The 23587-nt window shown below is 44.0% G+C and overlaps 1 protein-coding gene across 1 annotated transcript in view; it reads right to left on the bottom strand.

Annotated features, from left to right (window-relative positions):
* ADGRA3 (adhesion G protein-coupled receptor A3) overlaps positions 1–23587 on the bottom strand; it is a 451503-nt gene that overhangs the window by 231250 nt on the left and 196666 nt on the right. Inside the window, exon 3 of the mRNA XM_069631885.1 lies at positions 18204–18275. Within this exon, the coding sequence (XP_069487986.1) occupies positions 18204–18275 (72 nt within the window). The remainder of the gene's footprint in view (positions 1–18203; positions 18276–23587) is intronic.

The raw sequence follows: 23587 nt of genomic DNA, 5'->3' as shown, positions 1-23587 counted from the left end.
CTATCGTTGCTTCACTTGGTGGCTTCACGGGAGGCTCGGACACCGCGTTCGGAGAGTAATACCTGCCTGTGCGGTACTTGCCATTAGACAACATTTCCCCAGCGACAGTGGACAATACCGCGGATTTTCCCTGGATGTGCTGCAACCGGAACTTTACAATGTGTAATGTTTATTATTTATGTTCAATTGAAATTAAGATCTAAAATAAAACCCAACATATATTTTAACAATGGTTGTTTTGATTTTTTAAATGAATCTAGTGTGTCTCCATTGAATAGTCTTCCTGTGCCTTGTCTTGTCACACCACATGTCTCCGGCCAGCATCCTCCCTCACGCTGGCCGCCCACCTTCAATCCACATAACCGTTGAACCCATATGCAGCAGACATACATATGTTATTTTGCGGGTTGTCATCAAGCCTACCGGCCTTGCCTCCTCCCCCAAAAATACTTACCACACCACTTTGTTCAAGCGTTGGCAATAAAAGGCCGTTGGATTTTATTGATACAAAACATGGTTATAGGTAAATCAATATGGTTGATCATAATAAATCATCCTTTTGGGCACCGGGTACAGAGATGACCCCCTCTGGCCCGTGCCGCCTTGCCACCACAGGCCAGCCTGCTGCTGACTAACTGCCTAGGCATCCAGGGTCTCCAGGGTGAACTGCACCCATATATTCTCCTGGGAGGGTGAGGTATTTATAAACTCACCCCCCTGCCTTCCAAGTATTAGATCCTGCAGCCTGCCTCTTACATGCAGTTAGATGGCCTCTCCTTGGTGAGGCCCTGCGGCAAACGAGTCTTGTCTGCACGACCACCGCCCCAATCCACCCCCCCGCCCTATCAAAGGCAGTTCGCACCGGGGTACTTGTGCTGGCAAGTGGAGCTGTCAGGGAGCAATAAAGGCCAAGAGGTGCCAAAGACCATGTACACTTCAAAGTGGTCTATAGAGCATGGGTTGTTGTTCCCATGTCTACCTCCAGACCCCGTGTCTCCTGCCAAGCATCCCCCCTCACGTTGGACGGCCCCCTGCAATCCACATAAGTGTGTCTCCATTCACGAGTCTTCCTGTGTCTTGTCTGCACGACCACCGCCCCAATCCACCCCCCCGCCCTATCAAAGGCAGTTCGCACCGGGGTACTTGTGCTGGCAAGTGGAGCTGTCAGGGAGCAATAAAGGCCAAGAGGTGCCAAAGACCATGTACACTTCAAAGTGGTCTATAGAGCATGGGTTGTTGTTCCCATGTCTACCTCCAGACCCCGTGTCTCCTGCCAAGCATCCCCCCTCACGCTGGACGGCCCCCTGCAAACTGCATAATGCCACGACATATACACGTCATTCATTCACAAACACACCCCTGTTTCGAATTCTTTATAACCCACTTCATATTTCTAATGAGAACTACTTTGCGCTTTGCTAGTCAACCCGTGAAGGTGCTGGTTATCTGCTCTTCGTCTCTGTGAACTTCCGTGACCACTTCGAGGAAACTCGTCAGTTTGCAACCTGTGAACTGCTCCCTGTTCTACGACAAGAAACTACTCTGATCCCTGCATCTAACTGTTTGTTCGTCAAGGTAAGGCCATGTACCATAATCATTTTGCGTGCAATTTCTTTTCGTTCAAGACCGTACATGCAAGTAACTAGTCACATGTTCGGAGTTTAGTCAAATTATTTTTCAATTTTTTTAAAGTTATTCAAATACTTATCCGCATGTGAATAACGTGTATAGTTCCAAGAACCAAAACGAACCTTGCGTTGAACCTTTTATGTGTCATTTAATTTTTTAACACATTGGTATTCATAGAGAATTGTTGATCTTTACTTTTCAGAACTTTCCACAATGCCTGCCTGTTCCATTGGCGGTTGCCCTTCAAAGACCCATAATAAATCTGAAGGTATTATAATGCATGTTTTCCCTAAGACAATAGATCAGATAAGAGAATGGGTCCGATATTGCGGATATCCACCGTCTGAGCTTGAAAGTAGAGTCCTAGAAGTCTTTGCGGACAAGAGGGGTGATCGATACCGCATCTGCAGCAGGCACTTTAGCTCAGACATGTACTCCACATCATTGCTAATAAAGAAGAACACACCGCGAGCGAGGCGAAAATTGCTCGCAACCGCTATTCCCACTCTATTCGTCCACATCCCTCCACTGGTGAGTCAAGTTTATGTATTTATCTCTCGGCCTTGCGGTAGTGTGTAGCATTAGCTAACAATAATTTCCCCATTTATGTATCCACTCAATATGAAGGCGGAAGATTCTCCATCCGTGTCGTTATTGCAGTCATCAACCACTTCAAGCGCCTATCGGGTAATCTTACTTGGCTATTCTGCCACTGACTTGTTTTAGGCATGTAAATCAATAGTTTTAAATTATCGTGTAATTATTTTACCTAATGGTACACCCTTGTACTCGTCCTCTAGTCTTTGTTTTCAGTTATAATTATTGTTATCCAAAATAATCCAAGTACTGTCTTTTCAGGGAGATGCTGAGGAGTCCAACGTATTGACGACTACCGTTGATGTCACTCAGATGCTCGAGGTACGTTTCAGGACAGTTCCATCGATGGAGATCATCAGATCTTGCATTCTTGTAGCGTGATTGTTACACACAATGTTTCTTTCGTTTTTAGCCATTGATATGTCCTTCTGTCGTCGCCCTCCTATGTGTCTTCTTTTTTCAATATTGTGTTCATTACTAATGAAAGTCCTATGTTTCAGGGAGTCGATGGAGCATTAGTCCAAGAAGAAGGGGGAGCGTGCAGTTACGGGTCGGCGCAACAGCTTGCAGAAGTGTGCACCGCAGTTACATCGTCCCTTGATGTTCTTATGCATTTCGAGGTATGGATACTGACAGTTCGATCAAGCGAAATCATATGACGTGATTACATCCGCTATACTTCCTTCTTTATTAACGCAAGTACTATGTTTCAGGGAGATGACGGAGCTTCTTCTACAAGAACATCACCCCTAGTAGTTGATGCAGATCTCTGGGTGGTGACACTTCCAACGATCGAGCAAATCGAATCATATTTACATATCCATTATTTATTTTAGACAACTGATCGTTTGTGCAGGTCTATTTAGATGAGCCGTTCACGCCTGCACAAAGTTTCTGTTCTTTTTATCAAAATAGAAAACCATACTAATGCAATTACTGTGTTTCAGGGAGTCACTGAAGCATCATCTTCAATAATATCATCAATGGAAGTCTATGAGGAGCCCGAGGTATGGATCTTGACAGTTCCATCTAACTAGATCAACAATGCGTGAATAATTGTCGTTTGAATGTTCTACACAAAGCGTCCATTTGTGTTTTGCTATTGAGATGTACGTGGGTATTGGTCCCCAAGTACATTTTGTGTTTTCGATATTATTATACATACTAATGAAAGTTCTATGTTTCAGGGAGTCGATGGAGCGTCAGTGCGTGATGGATGTGCTTATCAGGAAAATATAGTCGTTGCAGCGCAAGAGGAAGTGGAGACATGCACACACGAGTCGGAGCAACAGCGTCCGGATGTTGAAGTTCGAGGCAAGAAAGTTTCAAAGAAAAGAAAGCAAAAAAAGGTTAGTGTCCTGGTCACTATATTATGTTGTTTTTCACTGTTAATAGTTCAATACTGTAAGTTGTGTTTAAACTGAACATCCCTTTTCCAATCTGTCCTCTAGTTGCGAGTGGGTGTACGAACTAGATCTACACAGACAGTGAAGCGAACGAGAGATGTTGCTTGTCAAACCTTTTGGCAGGGACTTGAGACTGGAGATGCATCGTGCCAATGGGAAGAATATGAAGTGATTGACAACGGAGCTATACCACCACCAGCCATTGATAGTGGATGTCCTCCTGGTAGTTCGGATGCAGTCGGAGATCAATTCACAGAATCCACACCCGCGAAAACTAAGACCGCGAGAAAGTTGAAGAAATTGTTTTATTCACCCATCGCCGGAGAAGGAACAGATGTTGCAATGGAAGAGAATGAAGTGGACGACAATGAAACACCATCAATATCACTGAACATAGCGGAAGACGATATCAGAGATTCTACCTTTCATGGGAGTGACATGTCCTCAACGTTACAGGCCGAACCAGCTGGGATGCAGAGTGACAGTATAAGGAAAGAGGCCAAATTCATTGTATTCGATAGTTGTTTGATTGATATTATTATTCGGATGAAATCTGGGCATTCGGTTGGTGGGGAAGTATGTGGGGAGCCATTGATTAATGTGACTCGTGCAATTCGAGGCACTAACCTTAAAATACATGCCACCTGTACAAAATATCTTTTCTCATGGTCTGCACAACCTATGCTGGGACAACTGCCAGCAGGCAATCTACTTTGTGCAGCGGCTGCACTTTTTAGTGGTTCACGTTTTAAAAAATTAGAGTCTTTCTTTCAGTTTGTGGGAATCCATTTCATTGCGAAAACTCAGTTCTACAAATACCAAACCGATTATCTATTTCCAGCCATTAGCGAAGCTTGGAGAATGGAAAAAATGTCTATTGATAGTACATTCGCGGGCAAACGGTTCAGGCTAGCCGGTGATGGACAGTGCGACAGCCCAGGATTTTCAGCCAAGTACTGCACCTACCACTTTCAGGACATGGAAAGTAAGAAAATTGTGAGTTCGGTGGTCGTGCAGGTGTCACAAAGTACATCCTCAGTGGCCATGGAGAAAGTTGGCTTTGTAGCATCATTGCAAGAACTACAATCGCGGGGAATGGTGATCGACCTGATAGCCACGGACAGACACGTTTCAATTGCCAAGACAATGAGAGAACAGTACAAAAATATAAATCACCAATTTGACGTTTGGCATCTTGCAAAAACAATCAATAAAAAATTGTCGACTGCAGGTAAAAAAAAGATATGCAAGGTATTTCACAGTGGTCCAAGTCAATCAGCAACCATCTTTGGTGGAGCTCAAAAACATGTGGAGGGTCGTTGGAAATTCTACTGGAAAAATGGCGGTCAGTAATGCCACACTGTACAAACGTTCACCGATGGAACACGAACCAACATTTCCACAATTGTGAACATGGCCATTTGTCCACAGAGGAGGCACGGAAGAAGAAGTGGTTGATTCCTTCATCACCCACTCACAAAGCCATTGAAAAGATTGTATTTGATAAAACTATAACAAAAGCTTTGAGGGGACTCACAGAATTCTGCCACACAGGAGATTTGGAGGTGTTCCACAATATGTGCCTAAAGTACAGGCCAAAACGATTGCATTTTGGCATGGCGGGCATGATAAATCGGACTCTTCTAGCGGTCTTGACACATAACCATAATGTTGGCCGTCAACAAAGTAGGACGACCGGAACTTTAGGGACGCTTCGCTACAATAAGGCCTTCACTAAAAGAAGTAAACAATGGGTGATCAAACCAGTGTTTGAGGATATGCAATATGAGTTTATTGAGAGACTTATTGTTGACGTCCTAGATAGGCACATAAATGGAGTTGTGAACGAACCTGTGCAGGGGACAACTGCATTGCCACCCAACATTGCCTCTGTTCCATGTCCACCTAAAGAAGAGCTCATTGAGAAATACACATCACGGTTTAAATGATTGTAATTTGATTGTCTGTTCTCTCGAGTCTCCTCATGTCGCAGGCCCATTGAATATGTGTATCTATCCAACCTTGTTCATTTGCGCATTAAATTAAACCAAACAGTAATATAAATCATTTTTCAAAAAATATAGAATGTCTCCGTATTTATGGTTCTGTGGGGCTGCAAAGCACGCAGACAAAATGCAAAGATGGAGTGTAAATTTCAAGTCCTGTGAGATGGCCTTACACTGAATGTAGCTAACTAGGAATGTGCGCTCGTTCAAAGTGAAGGTCAGCTGCTTTGATTTTTTCTCGGGTGCCAGAATGGCCCACGACTCAGTATAAGGTTCTATTGTTATTTGACCTTGACAGGCCGGGACCACGTAAGAAACGATAATGAATATAATTTCAGAAACGAAAGCCATTTCATGTTCGTTCATTAGAAGAAATAACGTCGGCATAGAAGGAGTGGTATTTCGGGGCTGCCCTACGCACAGACACAATGGAAAATGCAAATATAATGTAAGTAACTCTTTAGATGAGTTTATACCGCAATTTAATTACTATACAGTAGCTTACCGCGCACTAGAACCGTCTCCTTTTACGGAAGCACCTCAAAACCTTCCTCTTTGCTTCTGCTTTCTCTCTCCCTCTCCCCTGCTACAACTGGTCCACTGTCTGCGATCTCGGTCCTGGGCCCTTCCACTCTCCACCTGCACTCCCTGTCAACCCCTGCACTGGGGGACTGTCTCAGTATCCTACAGCCCCCCCTTGACGTATAAAACCCAGTTGCACTGTCCTAGCTATGAAATAATTTCCCGACCTAATATATAAAATGAATAATTTTAATAAAGATCTGATGGTGAGACTAATTTCATTTTTTATGTTTTTCAAACAGGTACTTCATCCATTATTGTCTGTGTCACGAGTACCAGACACCGGCGGATGGCTTCTATAATCGCCAATTGCTTCTCCGCGTGAACAACGTTAGCACCCTGACCATTTTGTGGGACGATCGCCAAGTACAAGTATGCCCTTACGCGGTACTAACGGCTAGATGCAACATACAGACCGTTGTGGTGGCCTAGTGCCTCGTTGTTGGAACAGCCATGCAATTATCAGTGCGACCGAAGAGCTTATTTTATCGTAAACCAACACCCTGTGTACTGCACACGAACATCGCTTGCCTCAAGACGAACTATTTTGGATCGAGAGCAAAAAAAAATGCAAATCGCTGAATATTCTCTAAAAATTTGATGTCCAATAAATGTACTTTGCCAAATGTACAATCTTGCAGTTTGCTTTTAAACCACAGTTTCATATTCCGAATTGTGGCGCTGTATTGTGAGATGATCTAAGACCCTGTGTACAGCAAAGGAACATCGCGTGCCTCAAAACGAACTTTTTGGAACGTGAGCAAATAAAAATGAAAATCGCTGAATATTCTCTAAACATTTGATGTCAAATAAATTTACTTTACCAAATTTACAATCTTGCAGTTTGATTTAAAAGTACAGTTTCATATTCCGAATTGTGGCGCGCTGTGTTGTGAGCTGATCTGTGTTGATTTCCGGGTTCTGTGTGGAGTCGCGTAGAAGACGCCTGGGCGCGTTTGCCTACGCAGCACAGTCACGTCATGGATAGAGGCGGGGAATATGAATGTTTTGATAAAGTCTGTTTCAGGGGCGGGGGATTTGATTTAGTGCCGCAAAAGCAGGTGAGCCAGGGCGATGGGGGGAAATGATAGGATTATCATAAAATGGCGGCTGATTTCGAGTGCGTTAATGGACGAAAAGTCGGGTAAGGTCCATAGGAAAGTTTTCTACGATCTACCGAGTTATGCTTAAAAACACATGGCCGAACCGTAGGGACAATAAAAAAAAAGTCCCGGAACTCTCCTTTAACTCTAACAAGGCCTCTGCCACGTGTTCCGGGCAGGGTCATGCCTCGTCCAGGACTGGCCGGTCCTTTGAGGTCGACCCATCCGTGGGGTCCAAGATAAGAGCAAGATCCACAAGTCTGAGTCCACCGCTGATGCGGGACCCAAGTTGGATAGCGCGCAATCAGCATCGCCTTCCATATCCAGCCTACCATTGAGCTCCTCTTCAAAGAGGAAGTCATCCACCCCAGCTAAGCTACGGGAGGAATCAGATAAGCTGAGAACAATAGAGGAAAGGAAGGCCACGCAGCCCAAGCAGGCTCAACCGGCACAGACCAAGTCCTCGTCTGCGAATCGACATCAACTACTACTACGGCAGCTACGGGCGATGATCCTACGAGGATAGCTCACACAGCGCAAGTGTCCCTGCCCCCAGGACGCGACAAAACAGCATAGGATTTGACAAAGGCTGCAGCCACTCAAGGAGGGGTAAAGGTACCGGCCCAGACACCTCAGGGAGGGAAAAAAGGGGTGGGGGCAAGGAGGCCCCAAAACAATCCTCCCTGGTCGTTGTTCAACCTATTGACTCTCGTCCACGGACAGCGACAATCAAGACTCCATGCCTATGGTCCACAAGGACCGTGGCGCAGGGCCTAGTTTTCCTTCCTTACCTTCTCAGCCGAGGGACATTTCCTTGGACATTCCATCGACTAGCCACACCTTGGTGTCGAACATTACGTCTCTTAGGAGTCTAGGTATCAGTTGTGTGGCATCCAATTTCTGGACCCCTGCGACTTTACAACATTTCATAGTTGTTGGTTTGTGCCTGTGCTCTGTACCACTGAGTCACCAGTTTGCCTAGTCCTTATGTCCTTATGCGAGCAGTTAGCCAATATAACCTTTATCCTAGCCCACCCATCTGTGTCCTTAAGCAAAAGATGTAATAAGTCAGTTAGGTTAGGGCTGTTTTGCCTGCCTCTCTTGAAGCTCTGACCTTTTGTGCTTAATCTACAGACTGTGGGAAGGTTGTTGTGGGAGGAAAGGTCTCTTAGAGGATAGCTTGTCTTTTCATAGTTATCTTCCATGGTACATGTAAACCCTGAGAGATGGATAGGGTCGGTCTTCTTTGTGTAGTATGCAGTAGATGAAAAAGTGGGTTTGAATTACCATTGAGGTCGGCGTGGCACATTCCTGCATTGGTAGCTTATCTTCTTGACTGTGCAATCTTAGTGCTCCAATTTTGAATCAGGTTGGCTTTTGCTCCCCAGCGATCAGACCCAGAAAATACAACCCACTAGGGAAAAAGGCTAGGTGCACCCTTTATCGAGAAAGACGAGGGCTTTTATTTTGCACACAAAAAGGAAAAGGTCAATTCAGTGCCAGAGCTCTCTGCCATTCATCACACAAGATTCAGGTTATAAACACTCCCCCCAATTTACCCACCACACTGAACTTGCTGGTTACCTCCACGATCATCAATCTGTATTCCAAGCATCCAGAGGCACAGAAACTGCTTCTGAACGATCATGAGGAACTGCTTGCATCTCTAGATTCCAACTCTCCAGCTGTCCTCAATCTACTTTATCTCTCCTCTGCATTTGATATGCTACCCACTCCCATACTTAAACAGCTCCATGATACCCTGGGTATCACTCTGGCCATCCTCTAAAGGCCCTCCCTCTTCTCCATCTGAAGCCAGAAACCTTGGAGTCATCTTCGACTCATATCTCTCCTTTATCCTTCACATTCAGGACCTTGATATGATATGGCATTTATAATGCGCCTATACACAAGTGTTTCAAGGCGTGCTTGAAAACTTGTCAAAAAGGCCCACTTTCAACTCTACCTCCTCCGAGGAATTCTCCCTTTCCTCACTTTATCCCAGAAGCTCAATGTTTCGAGAGTTTCCCTCTAGGCTAGACTACTGCAAAAACCTCTTCCTTAATCTACCCTCTTCTCTACGACCCCCTCCAGCTAATCCAGACTAGGGCTGTGAGATTTATCCTTGGCCTCAAGCTCAGGGACTGCATCTCTCCCGCACTAAAAACTCTCCACTGGCTCCCGTTTGCTGTAAAGATCAAATTCAAATCCCTCTGCATCATCCAGAAGGCTGCCTGGGGCTGGGGACCATGCTATCTACAACTGGCTCTCACTAAATCATTTTCTCTCAGATCTTTATGTTCCTCTGGCACCAACTCGCTGTGCGTCAAGCACTTCACTGAACAGAGTGGTCGCCGATCTCTCATCAGCATGCTCCCTCCTATGGACAGCCTACCTCTTCCTCTTCCTCCTGGTCTTCAGCCGGATACTCTCAAATTCTGGAAACTCCTGAAGACTTTCCCTCTCGCCTCCTTCCATTCCTCCCTCCTGTGCTAATTCCACAGTTGCTGAGAATGGTGATCAGGACCCAGCCGTTGGGTACCAGGCCTCCCACACCCAATCGCCTTCAGCGCTCCCAGCACTTGCCTTGGAACCCACTGGCCTATGACACGGAAGGCCTGCACTTATTTATGGAAAGCTGATCACTCACCCAGGCACTTATGGCTTCTCACTCCCTAGCACTTCCCTCCTGGTAGCCCTAGCACTTACCCTGCACTCCATCATCCCCTCTCTTCTCTCTGCACTTGCACGTTCTGAATGCTCACAAGGCCTAGTAGGTCCGCCTCCATCTTTCATTGTAGTAATTGATTTTCGTTTCCTCCCGGTTGTCCTGTGGGAGCTCTGAAACACAATTTACTTGTTGTATAATTGCCTTACAAATGCACAATAAATAAAATGTATAAACTCACCACTTCGGCGGACATCTGCCACAGGCACGGCTATCCATACACACTTTAGAATGCATCTACGATTACGACAAAATCGGTCTAGATACGCAATGGCTTCGCCCTTACATCAGACGTGCCTCCACAACGTTGCCATTGAATTTAGTTAAAACCTATAACAATTTTTGGACTAGCTGGGCACCCATCGAGTCTCCTGCACTAGCGCTCTGTTATGACCACCCTCAGCGCCTGACCTCTTGGGTTGCTTACTGGTGCCTAGCCAGCCCACCCAATTCCTAATCTTGGCCAAATGCACACATGCACTTTAAGCCTTTTCTGAGAATTTTCCCCATAACTGGACTTCAATCCCCGATCGCGTTCCTACCACAAAGCGCATTGAGGCCATACAAATGGGAAGAGGCGCTATATAAAATTACAACTACAATACATTAGATTTGCGGTACCATATTATTTCACTGGCTACTATTTCAAGCTTTCGCTCAGTGCTTAGAAAATCATATTCGGTGACAGGTTTTCAGTGATCACTATTCCATGCAAGTGAATTCCCTCACCATTTTTCCTTAAAGCTGCCATCAAGGGGAAGTCTTCCCTTGTGGTGCATCTATGTTCTCTATGCCTCACAACTTAAGTTTAACTCCAGCTTGTTTTGTTTGCAGTGCATCTTTATAGCATACAGTTGTTTTTGCAGTATGTTTGCAGTTTTTTCAATGAAGACAATAATTTCATGTAAAACTTGCCCACTGAAAACAGGCTCACTTTGTGGGGAGTCGGCATACTTGAAAATGGAGGCAGGAAGGTTGTCGATTTTCAGGATGCCATCTGTACATGTTTTTTACTGTGATACAGAGGTCATTCAAATACAGAGTGTGGGACAAGGATAAACGTCTAGATTTACTCCATGTTATCGTGAGCTGGGAGTTCCCCTTTAAACATCACCCATATCTTGATCGGAAAGCAGAGATAAAGGATTTTTATTGCCACCCGGAGAGGACCGTCAATGACCACCAGTTGCAATTTCATCCATAATTTGGTATGATCCACCAAGTCCAAAGCTTTGGAAGCGTCCAGGAATGCAACATATTGGCTATGCATGTCTTGTGTGGTGCTCATCAATAATATGGAGGAAGTTAAACAGTTGGTTAAGATGCCGTCTTCGAGACACCCTTTATCTTTGAGTCAGTGATAACATTTATGAAGTGTGAAAACAAAATCAAATTGACTCTGTGTACAGATTCTTCAATCAGTGTCATCATCCAGTTTTAGCTACACCAAGCTAGTCACTGTGTTCTGTGAGCATAGGGCAACAATTATTTTTAGAAGGATGTAGTGGATAGCACAGCTGTCACTATTAGGGTAATACGGGGAACAAGGAGAGGTATTTGTCAACATGTGCTCACGGATTCTTCACATCTGTGGCCTGTATGGGGTAAAGACCCAACAATAGAAGCTCAAAGGAGTCCAGGCAGAAACCCAGAACCAGATTCAATTAAAAAAATATTCTTCCAATCATTCCATCCAAGGCCAGAATGCAGCTGTTCAAGGGACTGCTGACGTCTTGTGGGGTACTGATAAATATTTACTGTAAACCATTTATTCAGAACAAATCTGCTACAGCATTTCAAATGAATCCAAATTTCAGGGAATAAAATGTGAAAACAAAAATATTTTTAGGCATATTTGGAATATGCTGCAATGAACAGAAGAACCCCATCCTGCACTCGCCGTCACTCCCTAGATCAGGGTTCTGTGACCTCTGGTTTGCCAGATGTTTTGGACTACAACTCCCACCAGCACTAGGCCACACAGTCAATGGTGAGAGATTGTTGTTGTCATAGTACCAAACAACTTAAGAGCCACGTTTGCAGAGACCTCCAACAGAGAGAGAGTGAGAGTAAGCGAGTAAGCATGTGAGAGAGTAAGTGTATGAGAGAGTGAGAGAGTGAGAGTCAAGATTTGTAGACATAGTATCTTGAATGGTAGAAGATGAAGAGTGCGAGCATCCTGGCAGGGAGTACAAACCTCTTTTACAATACCAGGTACAATCTATGGCTCGTATTTGTTCAGTAAATTCTGTTTTTGGGGGTGCAGCTCAGCACCAGACTGCTTCTGGGAGCCCTAACAGTGGAGCAGTCATCGGCACCACTTGGAGCTATGTGAAGGGTTAATCGTCCTCTGGCCTTTCTATCAACTATCACTGGGAGATTTTGATTATCGATACTGCATCTGAAACCACGGAGAAAATCTTAGTTGATCTCAAAACGCTGGAGGAAGAGATTCAATAATTGGTTCCCCTTGACACCTACAAGAAAAGAATTGACACCTTATTGGCAGAAATGACAACCTTTAAAGAGTACCTTAACTGAACGAGTCCGGAGGATGAATAAAGATCTCATCAATTTCTCCCATGAAAAAGCATTTAGGTATACACAAGAGAATTACTTCCAGACTATAGTTTCAGGAATCTCTCCACAAGGGGCACAGAAAAAAGTCCAATTCAGGAATACATCTTTCAGTTCGAGCAACAGTAGCTCCAATGGAGATCCAACCCCTAGGCAAGGCCAATCAAATCACAGACCTAGGAACTCAGAAAACAACTATCATGGGAAGAACAACTCAAATCGTGGTGCTCCCCAGAATAAAAGTATAACCCCCCCCTCCCCAACAGCACAGCCTTTTTTAGAGAGCAACCCAGAGGACTGGGATTATGAACCAAGGATCACTCGGAGCATGCAAGCATTATGGTAAATCTCTCCAAGTATACACCTACCAAGGATTAGATCAGGGTAATTGAAAAGGGGTTGGGATTTGTGCCCACCAATAAACATGAACCTTTCAATTTCAGACAGGAGTTCTTTACCTTTATGAGAAAAATCCACCTTTTCCAATTTTTTGAAGGCACTGATTCTGAACCTGACAATTCGGATTCCAAACTTCACAATAAGTCTACTTTTTGTGTCCCCTCTCAAGCTCATACCACAGAGGCTAAGGTATTTCAGAAATGTGTTCTCCATGATTTAGAACAATTGGAGAAAAAGACTAAGAACAAAAAAACATTTATGAATATGACCACACGGGAAAAGGACGCAATGAGAGCTCTGCTTACGAATGATCAAATAGTTATTCGGAAGGCAGACTAAGGGGGAGCAATTGTATTACAAGATAAAGACAAATACAAAAGGGAATGCAATAGACAATTGCTGGATTTGGACAACTATCGGCATCTCGATCACGACCCCACTGATAAACTAAAGGAATTAATTGTGCAAAAAGTTGAAAAAGCTAAACAAAGGGAGTGGATCACACCAAAGGAAGCAGACTTTCTCATCAAAACTAAACCTCGGATCCCCCAGTTTTACACGTTGCACAAAATTCATAAATCTCTTTCGGATCCGCCAGGTAGACCGATTGTGTCAGGTGTGGAATCAGTACTTGAACCTTTGTCCAGGTTCACTGATACTTTTCTCCAACCTTTGGTCAGGAAGATGGCATCTTATATACAAGACACTACCCAAATGATCAAACTTGTAGAAAATGTACCTTTTGATCCAGAAACAGAAATCCTTTTAGGATTAGATGTAGTGGCACTCTACACGAGCACCCCACAGAGAGAATCCATCGGCATGTTGGAAGAGAAACTACTGAATGACCATACAGTGGGTAATACCCCCATCTCTTTCATCCTGTGGTGTGCCGAGATGAGTCTCCAGGAAAATTATTTCCATTTTGATGGCGATTTTTTTCAACAAATCCAAGGAACAGCCATGGGCGCTACATTAGCCCCCAGTATCGCCAATCTATATATGGAATCATTTGAGCTCTCCAAAATCTTTCATGCCACCAATCCGTTTCTGAAGAATATTTTCCAATGGAAAAGGTATATAGATGACATATTTGTCATCTGGAAGGGATCCATCATAGAACTTGAAGACTTTCCCACTTGGATTAATATCCAAAATCGGTTTCTCAAATTCACCTCAAACTTCAGCAAGGAAGAACTCAATTTTCTTGAAATAACAATTACATCAGATACTCAGTCAAAAACATTGTATGTCAGACCATATAATAAACCGACTGATCGAAATTCAATGCTCCATTATGAGAGTTTCCACCCAAAACATGTCCGGGATAATTTACCGCTAAGCCAATTCTTAAGATTGAAAAGGAATATCTCTACCAAAGAAGATTTTCAAGCAAGTGCGATCAACATGAAGAACCATCTGGAACAAAGCGGTTACCCTAAACAGATAACCACACAGGCTCTGAAAAGGCCTAGGAATAACCATCGGGAATCCTTATTAGAATACAGAGAACATAATCTACGGAAAAACCAAGACAGGAAATTGGTATTTGTAAACACTTACAGTGACAGATCTAACCAAATCAAGAAAATCGTGCTAAAAAATTGGCATGTCCTGAGCAAAAGCGAAATACCAGTCTCTAGACCGGTGGTTGCGTTCAAACGCAGCAAAAATATCAAAGACTATATAACCAGGAATGATATTAACACCAGAACCAAACAACAAAGAAGCATCACTGAGACATGGAATATGCCTCCAATAATTGGTCATTCCCTTGTGGTCACTGCACCTACTGTAACTCTACCAAAAGAAGCACAGAGGTAGATTTGGGCCTTGGTTCACTGTGGAAACAAACTAAGCTCACTAATAGTAACACTAGTATGGTCATTTATACCATTTGGTGTCGGTGTAGAAAAATCTACATTGGAAAAACGGACAGAAAGGTGAAATTAAGGATAGGGGAGCATAAAAGCTGTCTCAGAAATAGAACTGCTAACGCCCCATTGGTCGACCATTGGATCGAGTTTGGACATAAAGTCGAAGATCTACAATGGACAGTAATATACAAATTAACTTCCAGCACCGACATCAATAGAGACAAACGCTTACTTCTCCGAAAAAAGAGCAACAATTCATTTTTTTAACCAAAAGTGCAACTACAGGTTAAATGATAAAATTGACTGGCTCATCATTTGATTTCGAATTAGGTTGAAGTATGAGATTGGTGGACCATCTCTGACCTCCCTTTCTCCCCGGACTCATTTACCCCCTGAGGTATTTATTTCCTCTCTTCCCACCCGTGATGGCAGATATATCTTGCCTCACTCCCTAGCACCATAGATGGCCTTTATCCGGTTTCTACCGAATGGGGATGCCCGTGTCGAGTGTTTTGCCCCCTTAGCTTAGCTTGGGGTGTGCTGTGGGAGGCTGCGACGTTCCTTATGTAAGGGAACATTGGTCATTGTATCCAACACACGGGTGGTTGAATTTTTGATGAGCGACACGCATAAAGTGGGGCCAATATGGTAGATGGCGTGACACATAATTCGGGATGTCTGAGTACTCATGGCACGTCACAGCAGGATTACGATAATCAAGTTTTCTTTTTCGTGGACGGACGAGAGCAGTGACATGGACACCACGTGATACCGCGGATGACCGGGCTCAGAAAATGTTAACTAACAAGACACGCGATTACGTCAGGAGTTCTATCAGGTGTTCACTCGGACACTTCGAATCATGTCACGTGATTGAATACAGGAGACTAACGTTCCAATCATCGTGCTTCGGTGCTTTCTATTTCCGGTATAAAGGACCACTTAGGGCCGCTAGATTTGTACATTCAGCTACGCCCACGTCCTGAACTGCAAAACGGCAACGTACGGAAAAGAAGCCCGATTACAGCAAGGTAAAAAATAGCCGTTAGCCTTTTTGGTTTCTGGTGAACAAGCACCCGCGAGGTTGTCTACTTACCCGTATATCTCCCTCTCTTTTCCTTCCTTTTCCATGTGCTTTCCTCTTCTCTGTTTCGCTAGTGTCTACACACGTCAGAAGCACTAGGAAGCATGCTGTAGGAAAGTCTGAGAATTCAGGGTTTCCCGTCCCGGTGTTCTTCTCCGTTTGGATTTCTCAGGCTAAGAAAATTCTAATCAATCTCGAATGGAATTGTTTTTTGGAAGGTAATTGTCACGTGGCCCAGAGTGTGGAAGGGCAACGTATATGCTCCCTTTCCCACTTTTCTCAATCAACTTTTGAAAACGGACCAATTGAGGTCTGCTGATGTGTTTCTGTTTCTACCCCGTTAAAGAAATAAATAGCCATGCGATAATCTAAACGCACTCTGGCGGAGGACAACCCGCCACCAGAGGATCTCGACGCTTGGTGTGCGTTTTTGCTTGTCGAGCTGCCCACGTCTAAGAGCAGACAGTTGGGCCTCCCGGACCATCCCTCGGATGGTAAGCATTTGCATCACTAAGTTAAATGTGGTGCATTAACTGGGACAGAGCAATTGAGGCATGCTTGGGAGTGGCTACCCAGTGTGGTAGTGGGGACTTACCTTGGACTCGGACCCCGGTGCTGTACTTATGCCGGCTTATGGTGTCGATTTGTCGACACTTTCCTCTTCAGCCAAATTGAGTTATATATATATTTTTTGTAAAAAACTCGCAACTGGTAAATTGTATACTGGTTTGTTTGGTATGACATTTGTACTATGTTCTAATTGTCCTTCTTGTTTTCTTCGTTCCCGTAGGTAACTAATGGAATCAACAAAGGGTTGTGGCTGTGGATGTTCTCCATATAGGAAAACTAGAGTGGCACATTGTTTTTACGCCATTTTGTGTATTGCTATATGGGCACTGATAGGAGTGTATTACGAGAGACTCAATTGAAGTGTGGGTTCTCGTGTTTTATTTAGTGCACAAATGACTGACATAAACGTGACAGTTCCCTGACGAATTTCCTGGCATTTTTTGTGTATACCCCCTCTTTTTTGTTGAGTGGTTGATGGAAAGAAACATGTTGGACGATTGTATGTTGAGAAGGGTGTGTACGAGATGTGTTGAATGAGAGAATGTGGTGTATGTTTGAGAAAACTTTGTTTAACTTTGTTTCAATTTCTGCGTATTTGCACTTGCACAAGACACTTTTTGTGCATAATACCTCAAACTGGAAGGACAGCTATTTCGCCCTGTCCTGTACACCCTAGACTAGACTGACTTTTATCTATGTTATTGCACTGATGTTCCTGTTCCTATTTAATTATTGTTAACACTGAAGAACAAGGAGGGTCAAGTTGTAAACCAGTAAATTATACTGTTCCTTTCCTTGTACTACTAAATGCTAGTATAATCCTTTGAGATGTACTACCACGTTCTTGTTCTTCAGTGAGTGTACTATCTTTTTATAGATTTTTATGATCAATTCTTGTGTGTATCAATAAAAATTGTTTATTTTTCTAAAAACTGCCTATCGATTTAATGCAATAGGGGCAGGTCTTCTCCTTTCAACCATTTTGTTGACCCAAGGTTGCGCACGTGGAATTTGAACAAGTTACCCGTCGGACCCTAATGTAAAGTTTTAAAGGTTGTTGACCTTTTGTTGAGGGTGGTCTAGTACAGGCCGTTCTTCCCCTCTTACCTCCTCAGTGTTATTGTTGCTTTCTATCAACTATGGCTGAAGGTGCCTGGGCTGGCTACGGGTTTGCACTCCTCTTCACCTTCTCCTAGGCAGACAATGGCATTTTGTACAAGGCGGTGTTCATGCCCAGAGTTCCTGCTTGCAGTAAAGCCCTTTCCCATGTTTTGGCATGCATTTGAAATAGGTTTCATCTGCAGCTTATCCCACCCAGTTTTGTTTTCTGTGGACTGAGCAGGAAAGGCTCCAAGGGCTCTCTCACAAGACTCCCCTCTAAGGGGTTATTTTCCTCACTGAATTAACGAGCCATTTCAGAAGCTCCAACCACCACAGCACACAGCCATTTCGCGCCATACTCCAACCTGGGATATAACACTCAAACGCCAGCTATGCCAGCTCGCAGCCCAAGGAGTGAGACGGTAGAACACCACCATAGTGGTGCCATTAAAACAACAAATGATATGCAACAGTCAGTTCTAGAATAACTACTTCATAAACATTAGCCATATTCTTTTCAAATGCACAAAAAAATAATACTTACAGTCGTTTAAGTGATGAAAGGCCCACAAATGCTCCAGGCTCTATTGTAGTTAAAATATTGCTTTTAAGATCCCTGCAGAAAATAAAGAAAGTTGGAGGTTAAACATCATAACAGAAATCAGAAAACAATACATGAGGTGATGGTTTATAAAGAAAACTTTAAAAATATAAAACATTAAAGTGAAATACTGTTAAGTATATTCAATACATTAGCATTTTTCTAAAATTCCATTTGCAAAGAGACATTTTCCACCCCCACCACTGCAGTTCCTTTGTGAAATCCTGGCCTCCCATAGGTAGACGAGAAAACAAATGTTAGTCTTGCGATATAACATTTGCTTTCTGGTCTACCTTTTTTTTTATAGCATGCCACAGGAATACTGCCTTACTCGAGATCCTACTGAGAAAAATAACCCCCCCGCCACTCAACTCCAATACTCACTGCATGGAGTCCCCCATTTTCCTAGAACAGCTCTTTGATACCTGGCTCCCTGACATTTCTACTGCGATAGGACTGTTGACAAGCCAAAGCATCTCATGTATTGCTACAGTTGGTGAACTCGAACCTCACTGCACCCACCAGTATAGGATAATCAGTTCTCCGCAACCAGCATCCAACTGCAAGAAAGCCTGCTTGCACCACATCTCCCCATGAGTCAATCTCGCAACACAAAAATGCCTCGCTCACAGATAAACGTCAAGACAAGAACTACATATAAAAAGGTGCAAGCGGCAGCAGAGAAATTCAAAGCATGCAACCAACTACTTTATGTAACCTCAATACTTTGGGAATCCTGGAGTAGAGACTTGTCAAAGAACAGAACCCTTTTATGACATCTCAACCACAATCGCTTTATGTCTTACAATAACTGTCCACCTACAAAGCCTCACAGCCAGCCAACCTAATAAATCATACCCACAGTGTGAGAAAAGAAGCAACCACCACCAATGGACTAAGAAATGTTCAAAGGACACGAGACGCGACTCGCCTCAACGCCTTTTATCACCAAGGACTGGCAATAACAGAATACTAACTCACAAATTTACAAGCACCCACGAAAGAGATCTCAACCTTACATACAAGCTACTCTACCTCTCCACAATGAACTGGAGACATAGCCCACCCACCCCCCCCGCCGACCCCCAATGAACCCTCAAACTTCAATTAATCAGTGGATCAAAGGAGAAGAGCAACCAATGGGCAATCGTCCTACCGACGCTACCGCCAATAGATAAACCCCAGAAAACAATCTGGTCAACGGTGATATATAGCACTGAGATTCACATGCACTTAGTGAAGGGGGAACAAAAATATGTTTAACAGAAAGCTGGGTATTTTATGACTAGGTTAGTTGCATACAAATCCCTACGATGCAACTTCAAACTTACGTAGGCCAACCGCAAAGGAAAAAGCAGGTGGCCTAGCCATAGCTTACGAAGAACACCTAAGAATCACAGCTGCACCATCGTTAAACATAACGGACCGTAAATCGCTCTTCCTCCACCTAGCATTGGACCATCAAATCAATTTAAACTTCCTACTCATTTACAGACCACCTCCATACAACCAGACCGTCACAGAGAACTTGGTAGACAGTGTCACCAGCATTTTAGCAGAATATTTATTATAAAGTCCAACTATGATTGCTCCCAATTACACATTCTTTAACGCAATCCTCTTATGATACCTTTTGTGATTCACGTGCTAGTGAATGGATGCAATGCACAATAAAATCTAACGCCAATTGAGAAAAGAAATTGGAAATCCCTCAACACAGCGCAACTCTGGAAGTCATAAAAACTACACAACTCCCTACTGGAAACATGCCCACCAGAAGAAATAATGGAGACACTACAAAAATGGATCACAGACGCCTTAGATTCTGTAGCACCGAAGAAGCTCTTCGTCCCCTTCCAGAAGACATTTGCCAGAAGATGGTTTAACACTCCCTCACCCCCTTCCGAGTCTTGAAGAAAAATAGGAAATTAGAACAAACATGTAGGAAACCTCGCCACAGTGTTCGAAATTAAGATTCGATGAGCAGGAGCTAGAATCAGGCTCCTGGGTGTAATGCAACACCCAGTAGGCAGGAGCTACCTCTGGGATCCAGAATCAAGGATGCAGCAGATTGAAAACCTAATTTACACATTAGGTGCACACTACCTTTTTGCCCATATTGTTTGATCCATTAAATATAAAATGCTTCCTTGACGTGTCCCAATTTTAAATTATCAAACACTCAATGTTAATGGCACATATGCATGTTTGTAAGGCACGAGTTGGCCGGGGGAACCAAACGCTCCTGGTATCCGGTGTTTTTAAACTAACTGGACACTCCGAGGGAAGAAGCAGGAACTAAATAGCTCCCAGCAATTTCGAACTATGTGAACAACAGGACACAATTGTGTACCAAAAAAGATACAACTCTAAAAAGCAGAAATCCTAAAAGCAAAGTAACTGCACTATGCCGAATGAATCTATCTCAAAAGCAAGCAATGCAGAGAAAGATGTTCAACATCAAGAACCCAGACATCATGCAATAATGTTCGCACTCCCTCACAGAAATTCTGTTTAAGTGGTTTGTGAGGTCAAACATCCTGCAAGTCATTAACGCTAAGCCAAAGGACGGTTCTACGTTATAACAAATTTAATTAGTTTGTGGTAGTTTAGTTTGTTGTAATTACTTCATTATTTTAATTTTAGGGATGTTCCCCATGCCACCCCCTCACTAGCACCACCTACCCCAACCCCTACGTCCTTTAACCCCTAAATACATGTACACAACGACTTCCCACAAAAGTAATTGCAATAACAAATTACCTCAAAGTAATCTACTTGGTTAAAACAACAGCATACCACAAGGACTCAAGCGCTGCATCCCCCAGATTTAACAGTGAACTGCTTCACAGTCGCCTCCACAGAAGACTTTAGTAAAATAATAAAGGAAATAAACTCCCCAGGAGGACTATGACCATCAGACATCTACAAGAACATAGTCCGCAGTGGAACACCGGCACAATATTTCCACAAACTCAAAGTCCCACTCAGTGGAAACAGGAACCATCCCCCAGAAGCTTCAAATCTGTCTACATTAAACCCCTCCTCAAAGATCCCACAGGAAACTAAGACAACCCCACCAACTAACGGCCAAACAAATATCTCTTACCCTGCCAAAATGCTAGAAACGTATGTATACTTACAAATCCAGGGACATGTAGGTTTAGGACGTATTAGAGGGACTGAACAAGTACTACTGTCCATCTGGTACAAGTTGTAAAAACGAATTCAGACTTCAACACCACCTCCACACTGATGCCACTAGACCAGTCAGCTGCTTTTGACACAGACAACTATGCAACCCTCATCAAAAGGATAGCAGAAACAGAGCTAAGAGACATTATGCTACAATTTATGAAATCCTTCCTGCTGGAAAGAATGGAAACTACCAGGCTACTTCCTTCCAGCTCAACCTCTCACGTTGTGTCCCACAAGAGTCATGCCACTCAGCACTACTTGCCAACATGTACATGGCACATCCCATGAAACACATCAAGTGACATGGGCTTGCATGCTAGAACTATGCACGCGACAGTCAAATCACCACCATAAAAATTTCGAAGAGCAAACACAGACCAAAACCTTACCAAATTGCCTCTCACAAATTAATGATTGGATGAGCAACAACCACCTTAAACTTAACATGGATAAAACTGAAACCATGATCATGCCAAATGTATAAATGTATACATTTGAATAACGCAAATAACCGCTGGGAGTCTAGACGCTGGTTACAGCTTGGTATGTTACAGTTAGCAGGATAAGTGCTGCTAATTAAACAAGAAGGTTTTCAGTTTCTTGCGGAACACAGTGTAGGAGGGTTCTGTTCTTAAGGCAGGGGGAGGGTGTACCAGAGCATGGCTGCGGAGACGGGGAAGCTGGAGCCTCCAGCTTTGGTCCGTTTGAATCTAGGAGTACATAAGCGGCTAGCATAGACTATCCGGGTGGGCCTGGCCATTGCTGGTTTGGACAATCTCTCAGACAAGTATCTAAGAAGTGTGTTGTCAAGGCAGCGGTGTGCGGTGAAGATGTTCAATTTGATTTGTTCTCAGACCGTAGCCAGTGTGCTGCTTTCCTGGCTCCGGTGATTGGTTGCGTTTGTTTAACCCCAGAGTGGCGCTCAGAACATTGTTCTGGATTGTTTGTAATTTGTTGAGGTTTCGTTCTGAGGTGCCTCCAAAGAAGTTGTTGCAATAATCCAATGTTGCGCCACTAATGGCCCTGGCAACATTCAGGCAGTTAACAGGAAGAGGCAACTTGCATTGATAAGTTTGGTCACATATGCAGCGGAGGAGGCAGTGGCGTTGATGTGCCGGGATAGCGTGAGCGTGGCATCGAGATGGTAGCCAGTCATTTTGACGGATGACGATGTGCGCATGGGGTGGTTGTCAATGGTAAAGAGCTGGTAGGCTGCGCAGAGCTTGGCATTGTGTGATGGGTTGCCAACAAGGAAGAGTTCAGTTTTCTCATCATTGAAACGCAAGCAGTGGGAGGCCATCCAGCCTTGGATGGTTTCAAGGATGGCTTTGATTTTTTGGGAGTCCAAGCCGTGATCACCATTGAGGGGGATGAGGATCGGAGTATCTTCAGTGTCATTTGTATATCTGATGTTGAGCGAGTCAAGGGGGTCACAGACGGGTTTGGCATAAATGTTGTAGAGAGTGGGGGAGATACAAGAGTCTTAGAGAACTCCACAGGTGATAGCTGTGGGGGTGGATGAGTGATTATTGGCAAAGACTTGCGACGTGTGGTTGGACAGGATGTTAAATAGTTGACAAGAGTTGGAGTTGACGATCTGGGTGCTTTGGCTTTTTGAATAGCTTTTTTGTGGTTCTGGCAAGTATGGAGAAGCAAGATTTGTTATATTCTGCTGGGCATAGGCGCCTGGTGCATTTGCTAGTGCGTTTCTCTGCCCCACAGAGCAGAACCAGGAATTGGTTTGAGTGGCTTGTTTGGGGGTGTGCGTTTTTGTTTGGGGGTGTGCGTTTTTTGAGACGAGCCAGTTTGTCAATGGCGGTTTTGAGGGTAGAGTTGCAGTGGTTATAAGCTGTCAATGTAGAGATCACTTTGGGGGTGAGGGGCTTTTTTCGAGCACTGACCGGAGAGCGTCGCTGGTGAGGTTTCAGGTGTAGCGAGAGCTGGCGTGGGGTATCGGGGTGGGGGCAGGTGGTCTGGTCTGGGGTTGGGATGGTGATTGCGATTATCGGTCCAGGCGCAGGGGATGTTGGAGAGGATGGTTATGTCACAGTTGATCAAGTGCCCAATCCAGTGTGTGGCCGTGAGCGTGCATGGATTTCACAATTTGAGTGAAATTTAAGGCAGAGGGA

The sequence above is a fragment of the Ambystoma mexicanum genome, chromosome 6q (assembly GCF_040938575.1).
Source record: "Ambystoma mexicanum isolate Mex_15411 chromosome 6q, UKY_AmexF1_1, whole genome shotgun sequence".
NCBI lineage: Eukaryota > Metazoa > Chordata > Amphibia > Caudata > Ambystomatidae > Ambystoma > Ambystoma mexicanum.
The sequence above is the reverse complement of the archived record's forward strand: the minus strand, read 5'-3'. Positions and strand labels throughout refer to the sequence as shown.